The following is a 19,716-nucleotide window of genomic DNA, read 5'->3' on the forward strand; positions in this document are numbered from 1 at the left end:
CGTGGACTTCAGAGATTTACGAGCGTAGAACAAGAAAAAAATTTGAATTTCCCGCTATCGTCCTTTCGAGAAACGGAGGCTCGATAACATTGATTTTCTTGGTGAACAGAATCGAATCGAATTGAATCGAATACGGTTGTTTCGAGTTCGATTTAAAGATGTCGTTGCCCCGCCCTATTATAAACAACGGATTGTCGTACTCAATTTTATTTTTCACGATTTTCAACGCAATCGCGACGAACTTATCAATGCCAATATAATTAGAAAAGAAAAAAATTAATGAACACCATATTTTCTTTCATTATACCAAAGGAAATAAAAGGAATTGTCCGCAGACATAACATGAAGAACGTAAACATATCACCTAACCTATTCTAATTTTTGCCAGTGAAAAATGTTTTTTTAATTATTCTAATCTTCTTTTTTGCTGTAGAAATATGAACAATTTTATTTGGACAACAACTTGCACGTATAATTTATTCAAATATTCAGAAACATGTTTTGTTTCAAAAGTTCAATACATAACATTGAAGAGGTTTTGGGGGAATACCTATAAACCAAATTTTAACACACGTTATGAGTATTGCATGAGTCATGCACTTGTTTAGATGTAAAGATGAGTACTATAAAGCATAAGATATGGTTAGTAATTTATTGAGAATAAATATATAAGAAACAATGAAGAAAAAAATACTTACACATAATGAATTCTTACAGTATGGTCTCTGACTTTTTCTATCCCAACATGGGAGGGGTAGAAGAGCATATTTTTAATTTGTCTCAATGCCTGCTCGGTCAGGGACACAAAGTTGTAGTGCTTACCCATTCGTATGGTGACAGAATCGGAGTACGTTATATGACGAATGGTCTGAAAGTATGTATTACATTTATCTACTAGTAACAGTTATTTATTCCTACCGTGAAAAGCTAAACAATTTCTCCTCCAAGGTGTATTATATACCGGTGAAGGTCTTCTACAATCAATGTGTTCTTCCAACTATGATCTGTTCCATTCCTCTTATTAGATACATTTTTATAAGGGAGGAGATTCAAATAGTGCATGGTCATTCAGCATTCTCTGCCCTCGCACACGAAGGGATGTTAATCGGTAGATTAATGGGATTGAAAGTAAGTCAACGATTGTTTGAAGAAAACGGAAAACCGTATAGTAACTATATTTGAAATTTCAGACCATTTTTACAGATCATTCGCTGTTCGGTTTCGCCGACGCCTCCGCGATCTTGACAAACAAATTTTTAGAGATATCGTTAGCCGACTGTGATCACTGTATATGTGTATCACATACGAGTAAAGAGAATACTGTGTTAAGGGCTAAGGTACCGAAGGAGAAAATTTTTGTTATACCAAATGCAGTGGACACCACGTTATTTATGCCAGATGTTAGTAAACGGGACGATAATTTTAGTAAGTTTAGTACCTCCATTAAATAAATCCATGCTAGTATTTAAAAGTTTATAATCGCTTATTCATTTATTTACGTATTTATAAGCTGTAGAAGATCCAAAAACCGATTTACATTTCATGAAAATATGTACAAACACGTTCATAAGCGATTTCAAGCTTTTAAACTGAAATGATATACATAGAAGAAGGTACACAAAGTTACTAACATGTCCTGTTGTTAATTGTAGTTACAGTAGTCATAGTATCGCGACTAGTGTATCGCAAAGGCGTCGATTTATTAGCTCGCATTATACCCGATATTTGTAGTCGACATGAGGATGTGCGGTTCTTGATCGCTGGAGACGGTCCTAAAAGGTGGCTCATCGAAGAGATGCGAGAGAGAAACGTGTTGCAACACAGAGTCACGTTGCTGGGCAGCTTGGAGCATTCTGAAATCAGGCATGTGTTGAATAAGGGCCATATCTTTTTGAATACTAGTCTCACGGAAGCTTATTGTATGGCAATTGTTGAAGCCGCCTCCTGCGGGTAAATTCCTAAACTAATCAAAATCCATTGGCAGATGCCATTAAGCTTCGTTAACTTTATTTATTAATATTCTCATTCGTTGCAGTTTGCAAGTGGTCTCAACGAAAGTTGGCGGTATACCCGAAGTATTACCTCCCGATTTAATTTATTTAGTAGAACCCACGGTGCCTGCACTCGTCGAAGGGCTGGAGACTGCAATAGCAGATTATAGGAAAAATAATGTAAGATGCCTTTTCGAAGCTAACAAGAGGATAAGTCTATTTTACAACTGGTTCAACATAACCAGAAGGACTGAGATAGTATACAATTTAGCAAGGCAAGAAAAGAGGAAGACTTTAGGCGAACAATTGGCAAACTATATTCGCAGTGGGGTATTGGTATATTTGCTGGTTGTGTCGTTGTGCTATATCATTATACAAATTTTAGAAATTCTCGTTCCAAGAAAGGTAAGCCGTACAATGTACTCTCTTTTCTTTTTATTATCATTTTTTTTTGGTTCATTGACCGATGATCAGTGTTTTCCAGTACATTGACATTGCGAAAGACTACACAGAGATGAACGTTATACATGCTCATGGGGATGGAAAAGAAGATTAGCGGTTCAAAGACAGAAGTGAGTGTTGTACATTCCTTTTCCCACCAAGACAGTTTCAACGATTGAATAATATCCAGCATAATTCTTTATACCTCCTTTTATATCTTTTGCGTACGTATAAAACCAAAACGAAAACAAAGAAACAAAAGAAAACACAGTGTCCAAAGTACAAATACAATTGTTAGCGAAAATCGAAGTCGATAAAAAGCAGTTTTTTTATTATTCCTCTCCTATGTATCACAAATGCAGTTCAGTCACACCGTACGTGAAAATCGGTCTCACACGAGAGTTCTGTTTCTTGTTTTTTTTCTTTCTTTCAAAGAGATCCTTTTTATTATGATAGATAACATCGCGCGTGTGTATGAGTGTCTGTGTGTCTGTGTATGGTATATGTTTGTGTCTGTGTGTCGGCGAGTCCGTATAATAATATCGTTAACAATTCATAGTTACAGTAGTAATCACGCAATGCTTATTCACATGTAAAATATATATATTGCTTCATTGGATATTAAAAAATACCTATGTTACGTATAGGAATCGCTCGCATTCACACAGGACCGCGTGACGTCCGTGTTTTATTTATACAACACAATCTATGCACGTTAAGTGTTTTCGAACTTAAATACCGTTGTGTGAGGAATACCGTGATACAAATCCGTCGTACAGAAATACGCGCGAATACGTGAGCGTGTCATTTTCTTCTGTGTGTAATTATGTGTGCACTGGTGTCGGTGATTTTGGTTTACAATTCGTCTCATTAATAAACGGGTTACAAATCGTTTAGATACAGCTTAAGCGCCTAAGTACAAAATCGGTTTATTCCATTCTCCGTTTTAAATAACACCGTCCGAAACGATAAAATTTTCTCATAAACAAAAAGAAAAAAAAAAGAATAAAATAAAACCAATCGTATGTATATATATATATATACACACACACACATATATGTACATATATATATATATATATATTAAAAAAAACAAATGAAAAGGCTACATTGAAAATATAATAATATTTATTTTTATTGTGTTGTACGTTAGATACAATAATAATTAATAATAATAATTAATAATTAATAATAATAATAATACGATATCAATGATTTGTTTCTTGTATCTGCCTAATTAATTATCCTTGTATTACTGTACATTTATCTATTTATACATAAATCTTTCACTCAAGGCTCTGTGGTCTTCTCCTAAACGGTATTATCGCCGTCTCCATCGCGTTATTAAGAGAAGACCAACGAACCTTAATCAACAACCATTATAATTATCAAGAGCGGTCAGATCTGTCGTGACATTCGCCGCTCGGCTCGCGGATAGAGTATATATATATATATTCCTGCCGATTAATTTCACGCTTCCGACAGTTCTCTCCACCGACCGACCAAGAAAATGAAGAAATCAAAAAGGGGAAAAAGAAAAGATCGGCGTGTCTCTCTTCGAACGTCCCCGTTGGAATCATCTTTGCCTCGTAATCCGGTAGAGGCTGGCCAACGACTAATGAAACGGAACAGCGAAACATGGTACCGCTTCTCTTTCCAATCGTCCGTCCGTTTACCAATGAAACAGAACGAGATCCACATGGCAGCGACCGAAACATATCTCATTCCTTTCCTTTCTAGAAATTGTACACATGCAAGTACTATCATTATCATCGTCGTCCTTTGTCTCTCTTTTTTTTTCTTGTTTTTCTTTTTTACAAATTTCCCCTCCACGTCGGTTCATTCGAAGCGTTAAGAAAGTACTAGAAGGTCGTCGTCGTCGTCGTCGTTGTCGTCGTCGTCGTCGTTGTCGTCGTCGTCGTTGTCGTCATCGTCGTCGTCATCTCGAGCCGACGATTTAAGTATTTCGTCGAGTCGTTCGGTTATCGGAGAGTACACGATCGCCTCGTTTATGGTGTGAGATACCTCTTCTTCCACGAATCCCTCCTCCCCCGTAGAAACGGAAACATTTGAATCGCCAATGACCAACGAACAGAAGCTTTCCAGAGGGTTGCGAATGATTCCTTCGGGTAGTGATGGGTATGATATTCCAAGGCGATCAAGCGATGTCGCGATAAAACAAGAAATCCATAGGATTCATATACACGTCGACACTCGGCGCGTTCGTTGGCTCGACGACCGGATGCGCACTCATCAATCAACACCGTGTCCGAACCGGCACGATTAACAAATTACTTTCTCCTCGTTCCTCTATGCTGTGTCCTTTTTTCTTTCTTATTCTTTTTTCTTTGTTTGCCTCTTGTCTCTTTTTCTCGTTCCATCCTCCAGTGAATACGTTATTGCTTTCTCGACCGAGGACGTGTACGTTATCGATCGGCGTAGATCCTTTGGCTCACGACGAAGAACAACGACGAATCGTCCGGGAGAAATGAATTGCACGCTAACGCGAGGCGTGTCACATCGTTTCCCTTACTGTAGAGAAGTGGATGATGGTTCCGTCCGCCATTATTTGTTCGGTTGAATTATGTACAACAGCGAGTCGGTGGTCGTGTCACCTCTTTTCTTCCCCCATTTTCTCTCGTCCCGAGTATTATTTCGTTTCAGTTCTGGTTTTTCTTAAGAAGGAAACAATTGCCACGCTGCGAGGATCGGCGCGTCTAAGGCTCTCCCATCGATCCGCCGAGTGAGAGGACGCGAAACGTGGGGGATTACCGAGATTAGTCCTTGACGTTAACGATAGAAAAAGAAATCTTAAGTGTATATGTATATATTATGTGTATGCACGTGAAATACGGTTTTTTTCCATTTTTTTGTTTTTTCTTTAATGAAGTCACTCGTAACGGGTTCCTTAGAACTGTCATTTGGCATCTACAATAAATAAATAACGAACCATAGTTGTGATAACGGGCCAAGCGTCGCGAATTTCCGTGGTGAGGGGTCGGGAACGGTTCTCCGGTGATTCACACACCTTCACCGTAGTCGCGGTCGCCAACGTTGATACGGTCCGGCGCCGCGGTCACGCTGAAGCCAAGGATTCTATTATCGACTTTGTACATTTTTCCTTTCTTTGGCTTCTTCGACTTTCCCTGCGGAAAAGATACGGGTCTGCGTTAAACGGAAGTTCGACAGATCTCTTGCACAGATAAAATGATAAATTTCTAATATTTCCAATATTTTATAAATTCATTAAAGATCTTATACCGTTTCTAATGTTTCCAATACTTTTGTGGTCAGTCTAAACTAAAAATAAGGTGACACGTATTCGCCCGTTTCTGCCAGCAAGCATTATTTATAAAGATATTAAACATTTCAATTGTACGTTGGCCAAGCACTATTCTCGACAAGGTATAAGACCCAAACGGTTCAAACTAAAGTTCTTCAGCCTGTTCAATGGTACCTTCACTTCCTGAAACTCTGTGGGTGCGTTTGGATTCACGGCAGGCGCTGGTTTGCAGAGATCATCTGCCTGTGCTTGTGGTCGCTGAGCTGATCGCCATTTACTGCGTTTATCTAAGAACTGCTTGGCGAACTCTGAGCTCTGTTTATTATCACCGAGGTAGTCTCGAACATATTCCTTAACCTCGTACGCAGATTCGATGTCCCGTAGGAATCCGACGAACGTGGGTACTACAGATTGTAACAAATTAAACAAATCAATTAGAACGAACCGATGAGAACACTGTATCAAAGAATGATCTTAATCACTTACTATCCACGGACACTTGTAAACCGCTCAGTGCCTTGTTGCACCATTGCGTGAAGTCGTCTGCCTTGGCAGTGTTCTGTTCGAACAGTTTCTTAACTAATTCCTCTTCCCTCTTATTTTTACTCTTATTCGCCTTGTTGCTTTGCTGTGTCTGATTGGCAGAAGGAGACTTGACTATAGCTGGCTGCTTCACCGGCTGCTTGGAGGTTGCCGAGGATTTCACGGGCGTTGGGTCATCCCAGAAGCCACTGGTACCGGTGTTATTGGACCACGCTTGACCGCCGCTGGACGCGTTGGAGTTGGTCCAGTTCAAGCACTGAGAAGCGGTGCCCCAGATCCCTGCGTTCTGCAGCACGTTCGTTGACTCCTTCTGGCCCGCCTTCTCCTGACGTTCCCTCTCCTGTTGCTGAAGCATCGGCTTCAATGATTATCGTGCAAACGAGATTTCAAACGGACATCCAACATTTCACGAAATCTCCAGCATTCACTATCATTGGTACCTACTATTAGTGTGTTTCTAGTTTACAGTTTCGCAACTCTAATTGAGTGTAACCTATTTTAGCGTGGGTTTGGATACTTTTAACACTAGAACTATCAAATGGGTCAGAATGACCCATGATTTCATCGAGTAATCTAGCAGCGACTGCACACCAGCAGAGTATGGGGAAAGTAATAAGTACCTTTACCTTGGCGATGCGTTCCTGTTCCTCTTGCTGGATTTGCGCGAGGCTTTTCACTTGTAAGGGCTTTGCGGAGGCCGTCGCTTTCTCCGCCCATTTGAACTGAAGCCTTTTGGACGAGTCGGCAGCTGTCACCTCTTGAGCTGCCTCCATAGCTTTCTGCTGCGCCAGCTGCTGCTGCATCATTTGTTGAAACCGTTGCTCTTCCTGTAACGCAGATGAGAATGTCACTGTGGAGTTCGTTAGAGCTCCCCAATGTTTTAGGTGTCATCTTTGCGTACAGCTTTCTTTTCTCGTTCGAGTCTTTGGATTTCGGCGAACGAATTGATCGGCGTGGGAGGTGGCGGTGCACGGGGTGCCTGTGCCCAAGGTGCTTTACTCCTCTCTTGCAGCTTGCGCAACGCTTCCGCTTCCCGCCGTCTTTGCTCCGCTCGCCGGGCTTGCTCTTCCGCTTCCGCCTGCTTACGAGCCTCTGCTTCTTTCCTAAAAGTAATGGATTTCGTCAGTATTTTTTAATATCATCTTGGTTGCATTAACCCTTTGCGGACGAGAATTCTTTAAAATATTCAAAACCTTTCAAGGAGGAAGTTAAATTGTACATCGAACTCTGAACTTCCGGAGGAAAGGAAAACCGTCCATTGGTCTCTCGTTATTTAACGCATCGACTGCCACGGTGAAAACAATTACAAGAAAATTGATATTGAATCAAAATATTTAGTGACTCGAGAAGCTAGGTAATAGTGTAATACCAAAACATTAATAATTATTTCTAACACTATTTTCCTCTGTTATAAAGGAATAAATTTTACTATAATTCTCGTGGCAGTCAACGTGTTAAACAATTCAATAATTTCTTTGGAATTTTGTGTTCTAAATATGAAAACTCGACGTCGAGGAAACTCTAGGATTAACGAATCGTACCGCATCCTTTCTTCCTCCTGCTTCCGTTGCTCCTCTTCCAGCTTTTTCCTCTTTTCTTCCTCCTTCTTCTGCTTCTCTTCCTGCTTCTTCACTTCCTCTTTCTTTCTCTTCTCTTCCTCCTGCTTCTTCTTCAGGTTCTGCTCCTCGAGCTTCCTCTTCTCTTCCCGTTTCTTCTCCTCCTCCTTGCGCTTCTTCTCCTCGCGTTTCTTTTCCTCCTCTTTCCTCTTCTTCTCCTCCTTCTTTTTACGCTCCTCTTCTTGCTTGCGCTTCTCCTCGTCTTTCCTTTTCTTCTCCTCCTCCTTTCGTTTTCTCTCCTCGTCTTTCCGTTTCGCTTCCTCCGCTTGCCTGGCCTCCTCCTCCTTCTTCTTCTTCGCGATCTCCTCTTCCATCTGCCGTTGCAATTCCTCCTGTTTCCTCAATTCCTCCTTTTTCCTGTCTTCCTGTAGCCTAATATTCTGTTCTTCCTGAAACCCAATTGAATAGCCCGTGATCATCAATCCTGCCCCCCCCCCCCCCGTAAAAGAAATGTGTTATCCTTGCCGGATTTTGATCTACTAACCAATATCTGTTGCTCAGTCTTTATTTCTTTAGTGTGTAAATCCCACAACGAGGTAGGCATTTGGCCGGGCGGTACGGCGGGTATCGGTCCAACCTATGGACATATCAAACATATGGGATAGCAACGACAGACCGCGCTCTTCCCGTTTCGTTTTATTCCAAAAGAAAATTGTATAGTACGTCCGCGGCGTGTATACCTGTGCCAACCAATTCTGCGCGTTAAATTGTGGATTGATTTGTGGCGGAGGGTGCGGCCAAACGGTGTCCATGTGCGGCGTTTGTGGATGGCCGTTAGCGTTAACATTGAGCTGGCGTAACAACGATTTAATGGGATTGTCTTGTTGTTGTTGTTGTTGCGTCGCGGGTGGCGTCGAGTTTATATTTGTCTGTTGCATCCCTGGTATGTTTTGTATCCCACCCATTTGTTGTATGAGCTGTTGTATGGGATCTACTGTAGGAGGATGGGCAGCTGTGGTGGAATGAGGATTCGACGTTAGATGAGCATCCGGCTGAAGCTTAGCCTGTGGACGTTCACACGTTGTACAATTAATTACGACGGTACCAATAACAAGTCTCCGATTAAATGCAGCATTTAATCATTCACGAACCTGCTGCATCTGCGAGAAAAGCTGCATAACAGGATTCGAGGTTTGTGACGGCAAATGAGGTACGAATGGGGCGGTGGATATTGGCGGGACTTCTGGGATCTCTGAGTCATGGATAACGTATTGATAAATTAACTGATTCTGTTCGACGGAACTCAAATTCGCCCAGTGCTCGGACTGCGAGAGTTTCGCTATGGCCGACGTTCGCATTTGCCTGAGCAGCAGCTGCTGATTCTGCAGTAGCCGCATATGCTGGTATTGGAATAAAAGAAGTGGGTCTTCTATACCAGCCTTCGGCAAGGCGGATAAACCGGCAGGTACTGTGTTAGGAACTGCGGGGATCCCTTGATCCGTTAACTGAAACAAACGACGATACTCTAAATGAATCAACACAATCTCCTTCCTTTGCTTCGGTCCCTCCGAGGACACCCAGTAAAATCAAATGTACCTTCAAGGGAGGAATGCGAGGCCCGGAGAGAAATGGTATTCTACCAGATATCTTCATCAACTCCCCTAAAGTTGTGTACCGCTCGTCACATGTTCTTCTTACCATTAATCTAGCGGTGAAGTAACCGGCTTTACACCATTCCGCCATTTCGCTTGCTAAGAACGGACCTTGAACTTCACCCTGCGGATCACGGTAAAACCATTTCTCCTGTCCATTCGTTGATGGAACTGTAGAAGATTGGTTACCAATAGAAGGCGGTACACTGGCAGTAGTTTTCTCCCTGTGATTTTCTTCGTCTGCCATTAATTTAGCCACTAATGCGTCTGCCTCTTCCTTCATTCTATCCAAGTCGTCGTCGCCTTTCTGCCTCGTGTCTTCCGTCCCCGTCGCGTGCACGATGCTTTTCTGAGGCTCCGTTTGCACCGGGATTTGCTGCTGTCTTTTCGCAGTGCTCGGAATCGCCTCCACCTTTACCTCCGTCTTTTGAACCTCCTCCCTAGCCTGCGTTTTACTCGGAGATTTATTATTCCCCGTGTCGATCGGCATTACTTTCCCGATCTCGGTCTGTTCCGTTGTCGTCGGCGTCGTCGTCGTCGTTACCGCGCTGCTTCTCTTCTGCCCGCTATCAGACGTCGGCGACGTCGACGACGACGTCTTCGTCGGCGTACTGTCCGTGGCAGCGATCGGCGGTTTCGTTGACGGCGGCGGGGAACTGCTTCTCCTCTCCTTCTCAACGTCGTTCTCTTTGGCGTCAAACGAATGCAAAGACTTCTGTCTTTCTTTATTGATTGTACTAGGTGTATTGCTGCTGGTGCCGCGACTTATAGGCTGTCCCTGAGACGAGCTGTAAGATAAATGCTTCCCACTAGATTTCGTTGTACTACCAGCACTCCCCTCGGACACACGTCGAGTCCTCGATTCTTGAGTACCACCCGCACTAATCACCCCGTCCTCGTCGTCGTCTGAATATATTCCACCGTGGAATGCGCCAGAAGCGTCGAAACTTCCTCCGCTTTCACTGGGATTCTCGGTGGCCCTGCAAACGAATTTTCATGGTAATGAGAACAGTTCAGTATTCATGAAAATCATGTAACATTATTTAGAAAAGGAACTGCACCATTCAGGAAGATTGTCATGATTAATATCATGATGATTCGACTCCCAAGTACGAGCAGTACGGGCAGGCGGATGATGACTCGAATCGTGTGGTACTCTGTGGTTCCCACGATGCTCCCATCTACCACCTTTCTGCATGCCTTCCTCGCCGTCCCCTTCATTTCGATCTAACCTATCTCTGTCCATACTTCCCCCTTCGCGCCAACTACTTCTGCCTGGTAACGATAATTTGAATGGGTTATATTATGGTTGTTGTTGGAATGATAGCAGTAGAAAAGGCGTTTTATAAACTTACCCCATTTACGCCAGCCATCGTCATCTTCTGTACCACCACGATGACGCCGCCAGTTGCCTTCCACGACAGAACTACCACCGGGCCCACGACTTAATTCCTTCCTAGGACTAGTAGAGCCATTCCATTCACCTGGATCTGAGGCCCCATTTCTTTCCGACCACCCACGTTCGCTTTGAGATCTATCGAATGGGCGGTTTCTTCCCTGGATACGAAACACATTTACTATTTGACCAAAAGGTTCTAACTCCTGCTGGAAATCTTATTCTTATAGAGTTGCAGAAGTTACATACTGGAAATGGTATACTGTCGATTCTTCTGCCATCCCCTGAATCATCAAACCCAACTCCTCGGGAATAATGGGATGAGTACAAACTTCCTCTTCCATTTCTCCCACGCCCCCCGCGATCCACGCTTCCACCCCTTCCTTGACCACCAACATTGGTTATACCTCCATTCCACATTCGCTAGAAAAATAAAATGCCAACACATTAGGTTACTCTTTGTGAGTGGTTAATAATGCGTGAATATATGAAACCATGTCATAAAAAGTGTTTTGAACTTATTAACTGAAGAATATACAATGAAATATAGAATAATAACTAAATAGCAATGATTATGTAAAGTACACAACAGTAGATAGGATAGTGCTATGAAGAACTGGCACAAGGGCTCCAGTGTGTTATATTTATAGATACAAACTGACTTCACGAGGCAGTTCCCAATATAGGATACAATAAGAATATACAACTGTTAAACGATGGTAATTATTAACACAAATGATAAGTTAGTAAATATAGTGTCAACATGTATCATAACATTGAAAGTAATAACTGATCAAGATTGATAATTCTATTAGGTGTTCCTCAAACTGAATTCTTTTCAAAGATCAATATTATATGGAATATGAAAACATATATCATTAATTACCGTTTCATCCTCTGTCATTTGTATAAGAGCCAAAGGAGGTTGAGTTTTCTCAACGTATAACGTAGAGAAATTTGTCAATGGTTCAGGTGGTTTACAATTACGATCAAATAGAATCAGCATCTCTTCTCTTCCATATCTATGTTCCGCTAATTGATAACGTGGGGTAGTTAAGCTTGTAGTACCTCCACCGCCTCCACTGTTATTGCAACTGTCTGCAGACAGATTACGCAACCTATGTACGTATAAAAAGAAAAGAATATAGAAAACACATAAAACACCATAACGACTAAATCACAATCTATATACAAACCATTCTGGACCAAATTTCATAGAATCCGTCATGATGGGCTATAAGCTGGAAGAACAGATCTAGTTACAAATCCGACTGGTATCGAATGTGATTAATGCGTAAACAATTTCAAATCACAAGAAGACGGCCCTCCAAGAGTCTGCCACGAATGTAAGTTCTATTCGATCAAAGAAAAAAAAAAGGAACTTAGCAATGTATTGAATGGTTAAAAATATATTTTTTTCTCTACTAGTATGATATGTGAACAATTGAAAAGATGCAGCTGGTGGATTCTTGGTGAATCGTGTCGACGACTTTATACCTGTTGCTCAACGAAAATCGAACGACATATGCGAGTAAAACGCCGACACCAACGGTAACAACGAATGCGACTTTATACTTAATAGTCGGATATTCGAGACAAATAAAGAGCCAGATAAAAGTAAAGACGAAAGTAGGAAAGGTCGACAAACAGTTGGACGAAATGCTTTCATTGGAAGTTAATTCTTCTCAAGATCAGTTTAACATTTGAACATATGGTGTTCGCGACGAGGCGAGAAACACTCGCTGGAGAAGGTGTTAATACTTAATAGGCATTCGGTCAAATGGAAAATAGTACGCATTTATTTATACGACATGCTCCTAAAGAGACCGATTTCCGTGAACCCAGGTGGCAACGTTAACCAAACATTTTTTCTCGCTCGCGAATGTCATGAAATTTCGCGGACGGCGATCTGTTTATGGCGAATCGAGAATTGGCATTCTCGTTTATTCACGGAGCTACGGATACGAGCAGAAACGTGTCGACGAAGGACAGAAATACCTCACTGATCTTCAAAATTACTGAGGATAGCGATACAACACACCAATATGGCTGATGGTTTTTTTTTGGGAAACGAAGCGCATGCGGAGACTCTCGCTACACCTGAAGCAATCGAAAGTCACTAGGAAAATGATCATATTTTTTCTAGCCATTATCAGCTGAAGGAACCTCTGTTTCCCTACCTTCCCTCTTTTTCTTGTATTATCGTAGAATTCTTGTATAATCGCTACTTTAGATACAAGGGATACTTATCTTTAAGCATGTTGTATCCCCTTTATTTATTTGTCTACTTATCAATAAATAAAAACTCTTGCTACATGATATCTTTGTATAAAAAATATTCTTAATGTGTACATAAATGTTAAAAAGCTTCCTTGAGTTTGACATTAAAAGTTTCCCTCTGCCTTTAAATAATAGTTTATTTTAGAAAAGTACAAAATAAAGGGTATCTTTTAGTTTTTGTGTGTTTCTGTTGATTAGGATAACTATAAGACAGGTTTCTGAAATAGAACACAATGTATTTGAAATTTTGTTACCCACAAAATCTATCACATACAAACTTCAAGCTGTATTAATTATACTGTCGGTTATATTTGTTGAACTTTGTAGGTATGAAACATGTGGCTTTTAAATCAAACAAAGTAATGTGGTTTCTTGACTATTATTCCGTATTCCGCAACTGCCGGTGTGAGATCCTCCATGGTTAATGTGTAACGCCGATCCTTTCCTTTTGTTTTTGTGTTTTGATTAGCACCACGCGTCTTGCAATGCTGCAGAGCATCGTTTGCTATTTCGGATATGAATTTCTGTGCTGCCAAAGAAACCAGTCGTACTCTACAATTGATTAAGATGTTCATTTAAAAAGTGAGGTTGAAATTTAAAAATTAACTGAAATCATGTATTTATGAACTATTTGTTACATTCTGGGGTCTGTAGCATTGAAGCCAGCTGTGTGTAAATAATGTTCACTGATGGCATCAGGTACCTGCGATAGTTATATTTTTTAAGTTTTTTTAAAAATGAATGAATGAATATTGATGACAGTGATCATTTTTTTTAATATTACCGTTGGAGTATAATCTTCAAGCTGCAAAAGAAAATCAGAAAGAGGCTGACCAGCGGTTTTTGACTCTTCGTTTGTCGTGTACATTGGTGGAGTTTCTCTTCCAAAATCTTCTGCCATTTTAATCTAACTTTTCAAAAAATATCAAAATTCTAAAAATAAAGAAATTTAATCGAAACTACGTGTTAGTTTATCTGCTGTCAAAATTTGAATTTTCAAATGTAAATTTTGAATTCTAACCTCTAAATAATGGATACGCGACAATTGCACATGACAATTTCACAAGTTTTCTTTAAATATAAAAAGACGTGTCTTCTGAATGCACTTTATAATCAATCGTTTCTATAAATTAAATGAACATCAGAAATATCAACATGATATTCACAAGTGATATCACAAAGTATGTAAACTACGAATGTCAACAAATGTCACAAAAATGTCAATGCAATATATGTATGCTAGGGAATATGCTAGGGAATGTATCACTTGCTAGGGATATATCTAATGTTTTCCTCCACTTTGTTAGATTGCTTCTTTTTTATTTACAATTTCGAGTTCAATACTTAATCAATTTATTAAGTAAACGAATAAATATTTAAAGAATATTCTCTATTTATATAGAAATGCAATGTTTACAATATAAATAAATTACAAAGGCTGTGGATCTCTTTTAAACGATAACGATGGAAACCAAGAAGAGTCATCCTGCTGGAGTTTATTAAACTTCAGTTTATTCAGATAGATACTGTAAGCAATCTGATCTGCTGTATGTGTCTGACCATAATAGTCCACAAATAAGCCTTCAGGATCTATTAAGTACATGATTATTGTGTGGTCAACCTAAAATAGATCATAAATATCAATATTTATTTTAGAAATATTAAATAATATTAAGGATACTAACAATGTAATCAGATTCCTTGTCCTTGGGTCCATTACTATAATAAACCCTATAAGCTTTACACACTTTTGCAACCTGTTCTCTTGAACCAGTGAGACCAATAAATTTATCAGAGAATTCCTTGATATATTTTCCAACAACTTGTGGCGAATCTCTATCAGGATCCACAGAGATAAATATAGGCTGAACTATCATATCGTGCTTTGTCTCTGAAACACAAGTGCGATAAGAATGTAAGATGCATTTAAAGTACTGACATTTAGATAAGTTAAAGACGTACGTAGAAGATCAACAACTTTTGCCATTTTTTCAAGTTCATCTGGACATATGTCTGGGCAATGTGTGAATCCAAAATAAATCATAATCCATTTTCCTAAGAAATCATCTGATTTTACTAATTTTCCATTGGAATCTATCAATTCAAATTTTCCTCCAATTGCAGCTTTTCCTATTTCACGTCTTCTTTCCTTTTCTATGAATAAATCTTTTTGTCGCTTTAAGTAACATATATATGATATAAGAGCTCCTGCAAATATACTTGTAATTGTTAAACTCTTCCATGTGATGGGACTTTTAATCTGAAGCCTTTTTTTCTTTGGCAATTCACTAATATGATTCTTTTGACACAAAACTTTACATGTGTTTATATGCTTAATTTGTGGATAATACTGTTTACAAATGTTTAAGCTCTGAAATGTTGTCTGTAAAGAATTAAAAGTAAACAGTGACATTACTGAATCATGTTTGTAGTTAATTATAAATTATGAATTATTTGCATCAATCAAAGTATACAGTTATAAGTACTTCCCTGATGAAATAATGAAATACCTTTCAAGAAAAATCATTTATAATGATACTCACAGTTTTATGAATTTGATTGGAACATCTACTAAAAAATGCATTTGATCGTTTAATTAAACTTAACATTGTTTTGTACTATTTAAATAAACCACTTTGAACGGAAATAAAGGTTATGTATCATAGATACGTGCCACCTTGGCAAAGCGCGCAATTTGAAAAGTACACCCTTTACATAGAAGAATTTTATGAAATTATGTTACGAAAATTTAATGGATCATCTGTCACATTGAACAATTTAATAATAGAAAATTTTTTCGCCAGCTTATCGCTTGAAGATTGTTCAATTAAACACCTGTTTTATTTATCTGATCTCTATTTATTTAAAATGTATCTGTAACGTGATAAGGGAATCAGTCACAGAGATTACACAGTAATTTCCCATGATGAATGTTTTGTTTATGAAAAATTGCAGTTTCCGTGTCGTAGGACCAGTGTCCTTCGTTGTGAATTTATTACAGCGTTTTCCGTACAATACTCCCACCTAAAAACCATTGAAATAGAAAATAATCGATTATACAATCTGCTTTTTACCCAATTAAAAAATTTTAATTCAGATATTTCTTATTAATTTCTTATTATTCAATTTAAATATAACGTATTGATTACATGCCTGTTTCCTTTTCTATCTTCGAGCATGAGCTTATTTACGAACAATGTGTCTATAAAGGAAATTTTATTCGAGTCTTTCTGTGATTCGTCTATGAAACTTTGATACCAAACTAATGCTTGTATCGTCCGTTGATCATTCGAAAATGATTGATGCCCCATTGCCGCGATATTGTAGAAGGTCATTCGATCATTCCTTCGGTTCAATAATCTTGAAAAATATTTTGACAATATTTTTACATTCTGATATAATTGATCATTATAAAATGATCAACCGCTCAAACGAGATATCTTTTACAAAAATATTTCTTACAGGCATTCAATCTTAAATGTTGTTGTCACATTATGTTGTCGAATTCTTATGAATAACATCCCCGATGTTTTTGGAGAATCTTCTGATACCGTGACTGATGCTCTGAAAGGCTGACCTGACAATGTATAAAAAAAATGGAACAGAAATGAAGTTCCACTTGTAAAAATTGAATTCTAATATTACGAATGTTATTCATACCGCAAAATGGCTCTTCTCCCCTGGTTGGCAAATAATAAATTCCTAAAGCACCTCGATCAGCCTTGTAACCCATTTCTTGAGACCAAAGCGTAGACTCCATAGGAAAGCACATTCCGCTTATATATGACATTCTTCCTTGCGAACAAGGCCAGCCAATGAACTTACAAGATTCATTAGTTGCTTTAACGCTTTCTAAGAAAACTGCCCAAGCTCTCAAGTGGCTGCATGCGATTTCCCTAGTTAAGCTGTCCTCTAAAATGTTATTTACATTTACATTATTGACTATTACGATATTATCAATATTTCAATCAAGGAAAAAAGGTCTATACCATTTAAGTGACTAACAACAACAGAGTTTTTCACATCGGTACAACCAGGCTGTTCCCTTCCACCATTGGGAAAGAAGTCGATGTGACCAAGGGGTTTCAAGAGTCCAAAACCATCCGCAAAATCTTCAGATCCATCTGTGTGAATAATATCTACAAGCTGAGCGTCAGTGGCATCCAGTTTTCTAGATTTTTCTCTAAACAAATGGTTCCTGAAGAATGGAGATGCAGGGTCTAGACCAGTTATACGTCCCAGGAGAAGATTCCTCTTTTTGAGTATCTCGGAAGCGCAGCCAGCAACATGAGCACCGAGACTAAAGCCGATCACATGAATGTCTTCAGGTAAAGTCCCCATTTCGATGGCGTCTAGGAGGACCAAGCCTAATTGTCGGCCTACTAATTCAGTATTGGCTACGGCTGCTGAGTATGTTGTCGCTGCACCCCTTGTCCAGTCCAGTACCAAGACATTTGTATCTTCCTATGAGAAATTTAAGTACCGTTACAATATACGTTAAAACATTTAATTATCATAAAGAAGACTACTATACGAATTGAAATGTTTAACAGTTTTAGTCAAGAATCTCTAAGTACCAAGATCAGAAGTTTCTTCACAAGAAGAACAGCTCCAACGTCGCTCCCGCTCCCTTTGTAACCATGTATGATAACTTTCAGAGGCCTCTTCGCGTCATATTTTGATTGCAACATGGAATGAAAATCATCGCCATATTGAAGACTGTCAGGTAAATCCTGTTTAGTACGAGTGTACAGTAAAAATCTAGTTCGAATTATATTTGGATGTTGCGGAGGTCGCTTCAATGACAAATGAGGTGGTGGATCAGAGAAGCAGCCAACCAAATCAAAGCAAATTTTATGTTTGAGTTCTGTACGTATAGCTCCTTTCCTGTGCACCATGGCACGATTCCTAATTGTTAGAAGCTTTGCTGAAAAAAAGAAAAAATTTAATGAAAGACATGTATTCAATTTTATTCAAGCTTTTATCTTTGATTTACCTGAACGTTTAGCTTCTATGGGCCATAAAATGATTAATATGATAAAGATAAAGTGCTTCACAGATATGAACTGCATTTTTTCTATTAGTCCTTGGCCTATTTTTTCTTTTGTTAAACTCGTTCAAATACTTTCTTTTTATAAAATATTGTTTTTTTTTATTATTTCTCTACCTGTTTATTCTCCTATAGATACTTTTAATTATACAGCTAAGTACCGTGACTTATTGCATTGATATATATAAAATAATTTACTGACAAATGTAAAACAAAATATATATGTATTTATTTTTTCATTCGATACATTAACTTATGAATTAATAATGTAGGTGTGTAAAGTAGCAGAAAGTTTAATTAAATTATATATAAAAATCATTCATTAAATGTTACATGATTTCTTTTCTTAATCCTTTGGTACCAGATGCATCAAACTGTTTTTCTCTTACAAATAAACAATAGGTAACGTAAAACTAACACAATTGCACAAGTAACAATTATAATATTTCAATAAATTAATTGATTAGCATTAAGTCACATAGATAACTATTAATGAAAGGTGAAACGTGAAGCGTGACCGGCTTCGTTGCAACTAGTCGGTCAAGAAGCACATGTATGCATGACTTTCGCTTGGTTGCAACGTTTATACGACCCCCTTTTCTGTTATTCCATATGATGTAATATTTAGGACGTCTCACAAGAGCAAACACGAACTCGTTAGCCTATAGAAGCACACGTTGCTTTCACTCCGTGAATTTCAGCAAGATTTATCAATACATTCACAGAGCAATAATAAGTTAACAATTTTATGCATCTTGTTGACCTAGATTTTCAGCTCTTTACACTTAACCTTTCGTATACATATATTGAAGAATAATTACACCAATGAATAGTAATTTTTTAAATCCCTTGTTTCAAGTATTAGGTAATTAGCTGTTTTGTATTCAGATCTTGAAATAAACGAGCTAAGGTCATCAAAATATTGTAATTACAAATAAATGAACTTAAGAGGTAGATAGATAATAATTTAATTTCATGTGTAGAATTTGAAAAATTCTTAAAAAATAGATTATTTATATCATGAAACAGGTGTTCAAATTTGTACAGAGATATCAGTGACTTATTTAAGATAATAAAACCTTAACATAAAAACAAAATAAAAGTAGTTCTAAACGATTCTCTATCAGTTGTAATCTGACACATGCTTTTAGATAAAGTACTGGACAGTCTGCTGCAAAAATGTCAATGCCAATTCATATTTTATTTATTAGAATTTTAGTTTGGCGCCAATATGAATAAAATATTTCTACAAATATTGTTACAAGTTATAACTCTTTCCAAATACAAATGTATATTTTTTTCGTCTAATTGAATAAAAGAAAAATTGCTTTTAACAATAGCATAAACTGTCTCGTACACCCTATTGATTTACGTCACATAATATTTGTATACATTGTACGCTTCTTAATCAGTTCTAAAAAATTTGAAAAATGTATTGACCGGATATCACAAGTGGATCTCGAGATCGTTGATAATGCATCGATGAACAAAGATTACTTCTCTCCTACCAACAGGAACAAGTTA

At 38.4% G+C, this 19,716-nt stretch overlaps 5 protein-coding genes across 17 annotated transcripts; 1 reads left to right on the forward strand and 4 right to left on the reverse strand.

The window, feature by feature from the left end:
- The first annotated feature begins 123 nt into the window (after positions 1-123).
- On the forward strand, positions 124-2,741 carry PIG-A (phosphatidylinositol glycan anchor biosynthesis class A). Of its 2 annotated transcripts, none has more exons than XM_031974242.2 (8): positions 124-351; positions 434-642; positions 718-874; positions 949-1,128; positions 1,191-1,425; positions 1,653-1,950; positions 2,036-2,396; positions 2,466-2,741. In XM_031974242.2, the coding sequence occupies exons 2-8, from the start codon at positions 617-619 to the stop codon at positions 2,481-2,483; spliced, it is 1,275 nt and encodes a 424-aa protein (XP_031830102.1). In that variant the 5' UTR covers positions 124-351; positions 434-616; the 3' UTR covers positions 2,484-2,741. The 2 variants fall into 2 exon arrangements, with proteins under 2 accessions (XP_031830102.1, XP_031830093.1); XM_031974233.2 differs by having other exon boundaries at positions 2,476-2,741.
- On the reverse strand, positions 1,704-12,982 carry LOC116425414 (GIGYF family protein Gyf). Of its 10 annotated transcripts, none has more exons than XR_012998009.1 (17): positions 12,861-12,982; positions 12,059-12,103; positions 11,749-11,980; positions 11,112-11,285; positions 10,822-11,023; positions 10,528-10,741; positions 9,411-10,446; positions 8,966-9,319; positions 8,555-8,878; positions 8,359-8,451; positions 7,800-8,263; positions 7,160-7,361; positions 6,879-7,085; positions 6,202-6,604; positions 5,890-6,119; positions 5,383-5,578; positions 1,704-1,853 (listed from the first exon to the last, which is right to left on the reverse strand). XR_012998009.1 is itself a non-coding variant. In XM_076364646.1 (16 exons), exons 2-16 carry the CDS (start codon positions 12,088-12,090, stop codon positions 5,453-5,455), a joined length of 4,293 nt encoding a protein of 1,430 aa, XP_076220761.1. In that variant the 5' UTR covers positions 12,091-12,103; positions 12,904-12,982; the 3' UTR covers positions 3,543-5,452. The 10 variants fall into 10 exon arrangements, 8 of the variants coding, with proteins under 8 accessions (XP_076220761.1, XP_076220766.1, XP_076220764.1 ...); XR_012998008.1 differs by lacking the exon at positions 1,704-1,853 and adding an exon at positions 3,543-5,215; XM_076364646.1 differs by lacking the exon at positions 1,704-1,853 and having other exon boundaries at positions 3,543-5,578; positions 12,904-12,982.
- A 375-nt stretch (positions 12,983-13,357) lies between these two features.
- On the reverse strand, positions 13,358-14,388 carry LOC116425945 (transcription initiation factor TFIID subunit 10). Of its 3 annotated transcripts, none has more exons than XM_076364654.1 (4): positions 14,164-14,388; positions 13,927-14,049; positions 13,781-13,845; positions 13,358-13,694 (listed from the first exon to the last, which is right to left on the reverse strand). In XM_076364654.1, exons 2-4 carry the CDS (start codon positions 14,041-14,043, stop codon positions 13,493-13,495), a joined length of 384 nt encoding a protein of 127 aa, XP_076220769.1. In that variant the 5' UTR covers positions 14,044-14,049; positions 14,164-14,388; the 3' UTR covers positions 13,358-13,492. The 3 variants fall into 3 exon arrangements, with proteins under 3 accessions (XP_076220769.1, XP_076220768.1, XP_031830156.1); XM_076364653.1 differs by having other exon boundaries at positions 13,927-14,053; XM_031974296.2 differs by having other exon boundaries at positions 13,927-14,075.
- A 125-nt stretch (positions 14,389-14,513) lies between these two features.
- Scox (Synthesis of cytochrome c oxidase) lies at positions 14,514-15,833 on the reverse strand. The gene is made up of 4 exons (XM_031974281.2): positions 15,686-15,833; positions 15,105-15,525; positions 14,828-15,033; positions 14,514-14,763 (listed from the first exon to the last, which is right to left on the reverse strand). Exons 1-4 carry the CDS (start codon positions 15,749-15,751, stop codon positions 14,572-14,574), a joined length of 885 nt encoding a protein of 294 aa, XP_031830141.1. The 5' UTR covers positions 15,752-15,833; the 3' UTR covers positions 14,514-14,571.
- A 186-nt stretch (positions 15,834-16,019) lies between these two features.
- LOC116425917 (pancreatic triacylglycerol lipase) lies at positions 16,020-19,666 on the reverse strand. Its single transcript, XM_031974218.2, has 7 exons — positions 18,139-19,666; positions 17,720-18,069; positions 17,132-17,606; positions 16,803-17,054; positions 16,605-16,719; positions 16,296-16,502; positions 16,020-16,166 (listed from the first exon to the last, which is right to left on the reverse strand). Exons 1-7 carry the CDS (start codon positions 18,212-18,214, stop codon positions 16,082-16,084), a joined length of 1,560 nt encoding a protein of 519 aa, XP_031830078.2. The 5' UTR covers positions 18,215-19,666; the 3' UTR covers positions 16,020-16,081.
- Positions 19,667-19,716: the final 50 nt, after the last annotated feature.

Source organism: Nomia melanderi, chromosome 2 (assembly GCF_051020985.1).
Source record: "Nomia melanderi isolate GNS246 chromosome 2, iyNomMela1, whole genome shotgun sequence".
NCBI lineage: Eukaryota > Metazoa > Arthropoda > Insecta > Hymenoptera > Halictidae > Nomia > Nomia melanderi.

Bases quoted from the DNA above. Each gene is read 5' to 3' on its own strand.
- Scox (XM_031974281.2), bottom strand. From the start codon at position 15,751: ATGTTAAGTTTAATTAAACGATCAAATGCATTTTTTAGTAGATGTTCC. The intron at 15,034-15,104 runs GTACGTCTTTAA...CTTGTGTTTCAG, and splicing joins AAAAGTTGTTGATCTTCTAC to AGACAAAGCACGATATGATA. The intron at 14,764-14,827 runs GTTAGTATCCTT...GATCTATTTTAG, and splicing joins ACAAGGAATCTGATTACATT to GTTGACCACACAATAATCAT.
- LOC116425917 (XM_031974218.2), bottom strand. From the start codon at position 18,214: ATGCAGTTCATATCTGTGAAGCACTTTATCTTTATCATATTAATCATT. The intron at 17,055-17,131 runs GTATAGACCTTT...ATAACATTTTAG, and splicing joins TGTTGTTAGTCACTTAAATG to AGGACAGCTTAACTAGGGAA. The intron at 16,720-16,802 runs GTATGAATAACA...ATACATTGTCAG, and splicing joins GGGAGAAGAGCCATTTTGCG to GTCAGCCTTTCAGAGCATCA.
- PIG-A (XM_031974233.2), top strand. From the start codon at position 617: ATGAGTACTATAAAGCATAAGATATG. The intron at 1,129-1,190 runs GTAAGTCAACGA...TTGAAATTTCAG, and splicing joins GTAGATTAATGGGATTGAAA to ACCATTTTTACAGATCATTC. The intron at 1,951-2,035 runs GTAAATTCCTAA...CATTCGTTGCAG, and splicing joins GTTGAAGCCGCCTCCTGCGG to TTTGCAAGTGGTCTCAACGA.
- LOC116425945 (XM_076364654.1), bottom strand. From the start codon at position 14,043: ATGGCAGAAGATTTTGGAAGAGAAACTCCACCAATGTACACGACAAAC. The intron at 13,846-13,926 runs GTAATATTAAAA...TAACTATCGCAG, and splicing joins TTGAAGATTATACTCCAACG to GTACCTGATGCCATCAGTGA. The intron at 13,695-13,780 runs GTAACAAATAGT...AATCAATTGTAG, and splicing joins AATGCTACAGACCCCAGAAT to AGTACGACTGGTTTCTTTGG.
- LOC116425414 (XM_076364646.1), bottom strand. From the start codon at position 12,090: ATGACGGATTCTATGAAATTTGGTCCAGAATG. The intron at 11,286-11,748 runs GTAATTAATGAT...TTATTTTTCTAG, and splicing joins AAATGACAGAGGATGAAACG to CGAATGTGGAATGGAGGTAT. The intron at 8,452-8,554 runs GTATACACGCCG...ATATGTCCATAG, and splicing joins CGCAGAATTGGTTGGCACAG to GTTGGACCGATACCCGCCGT.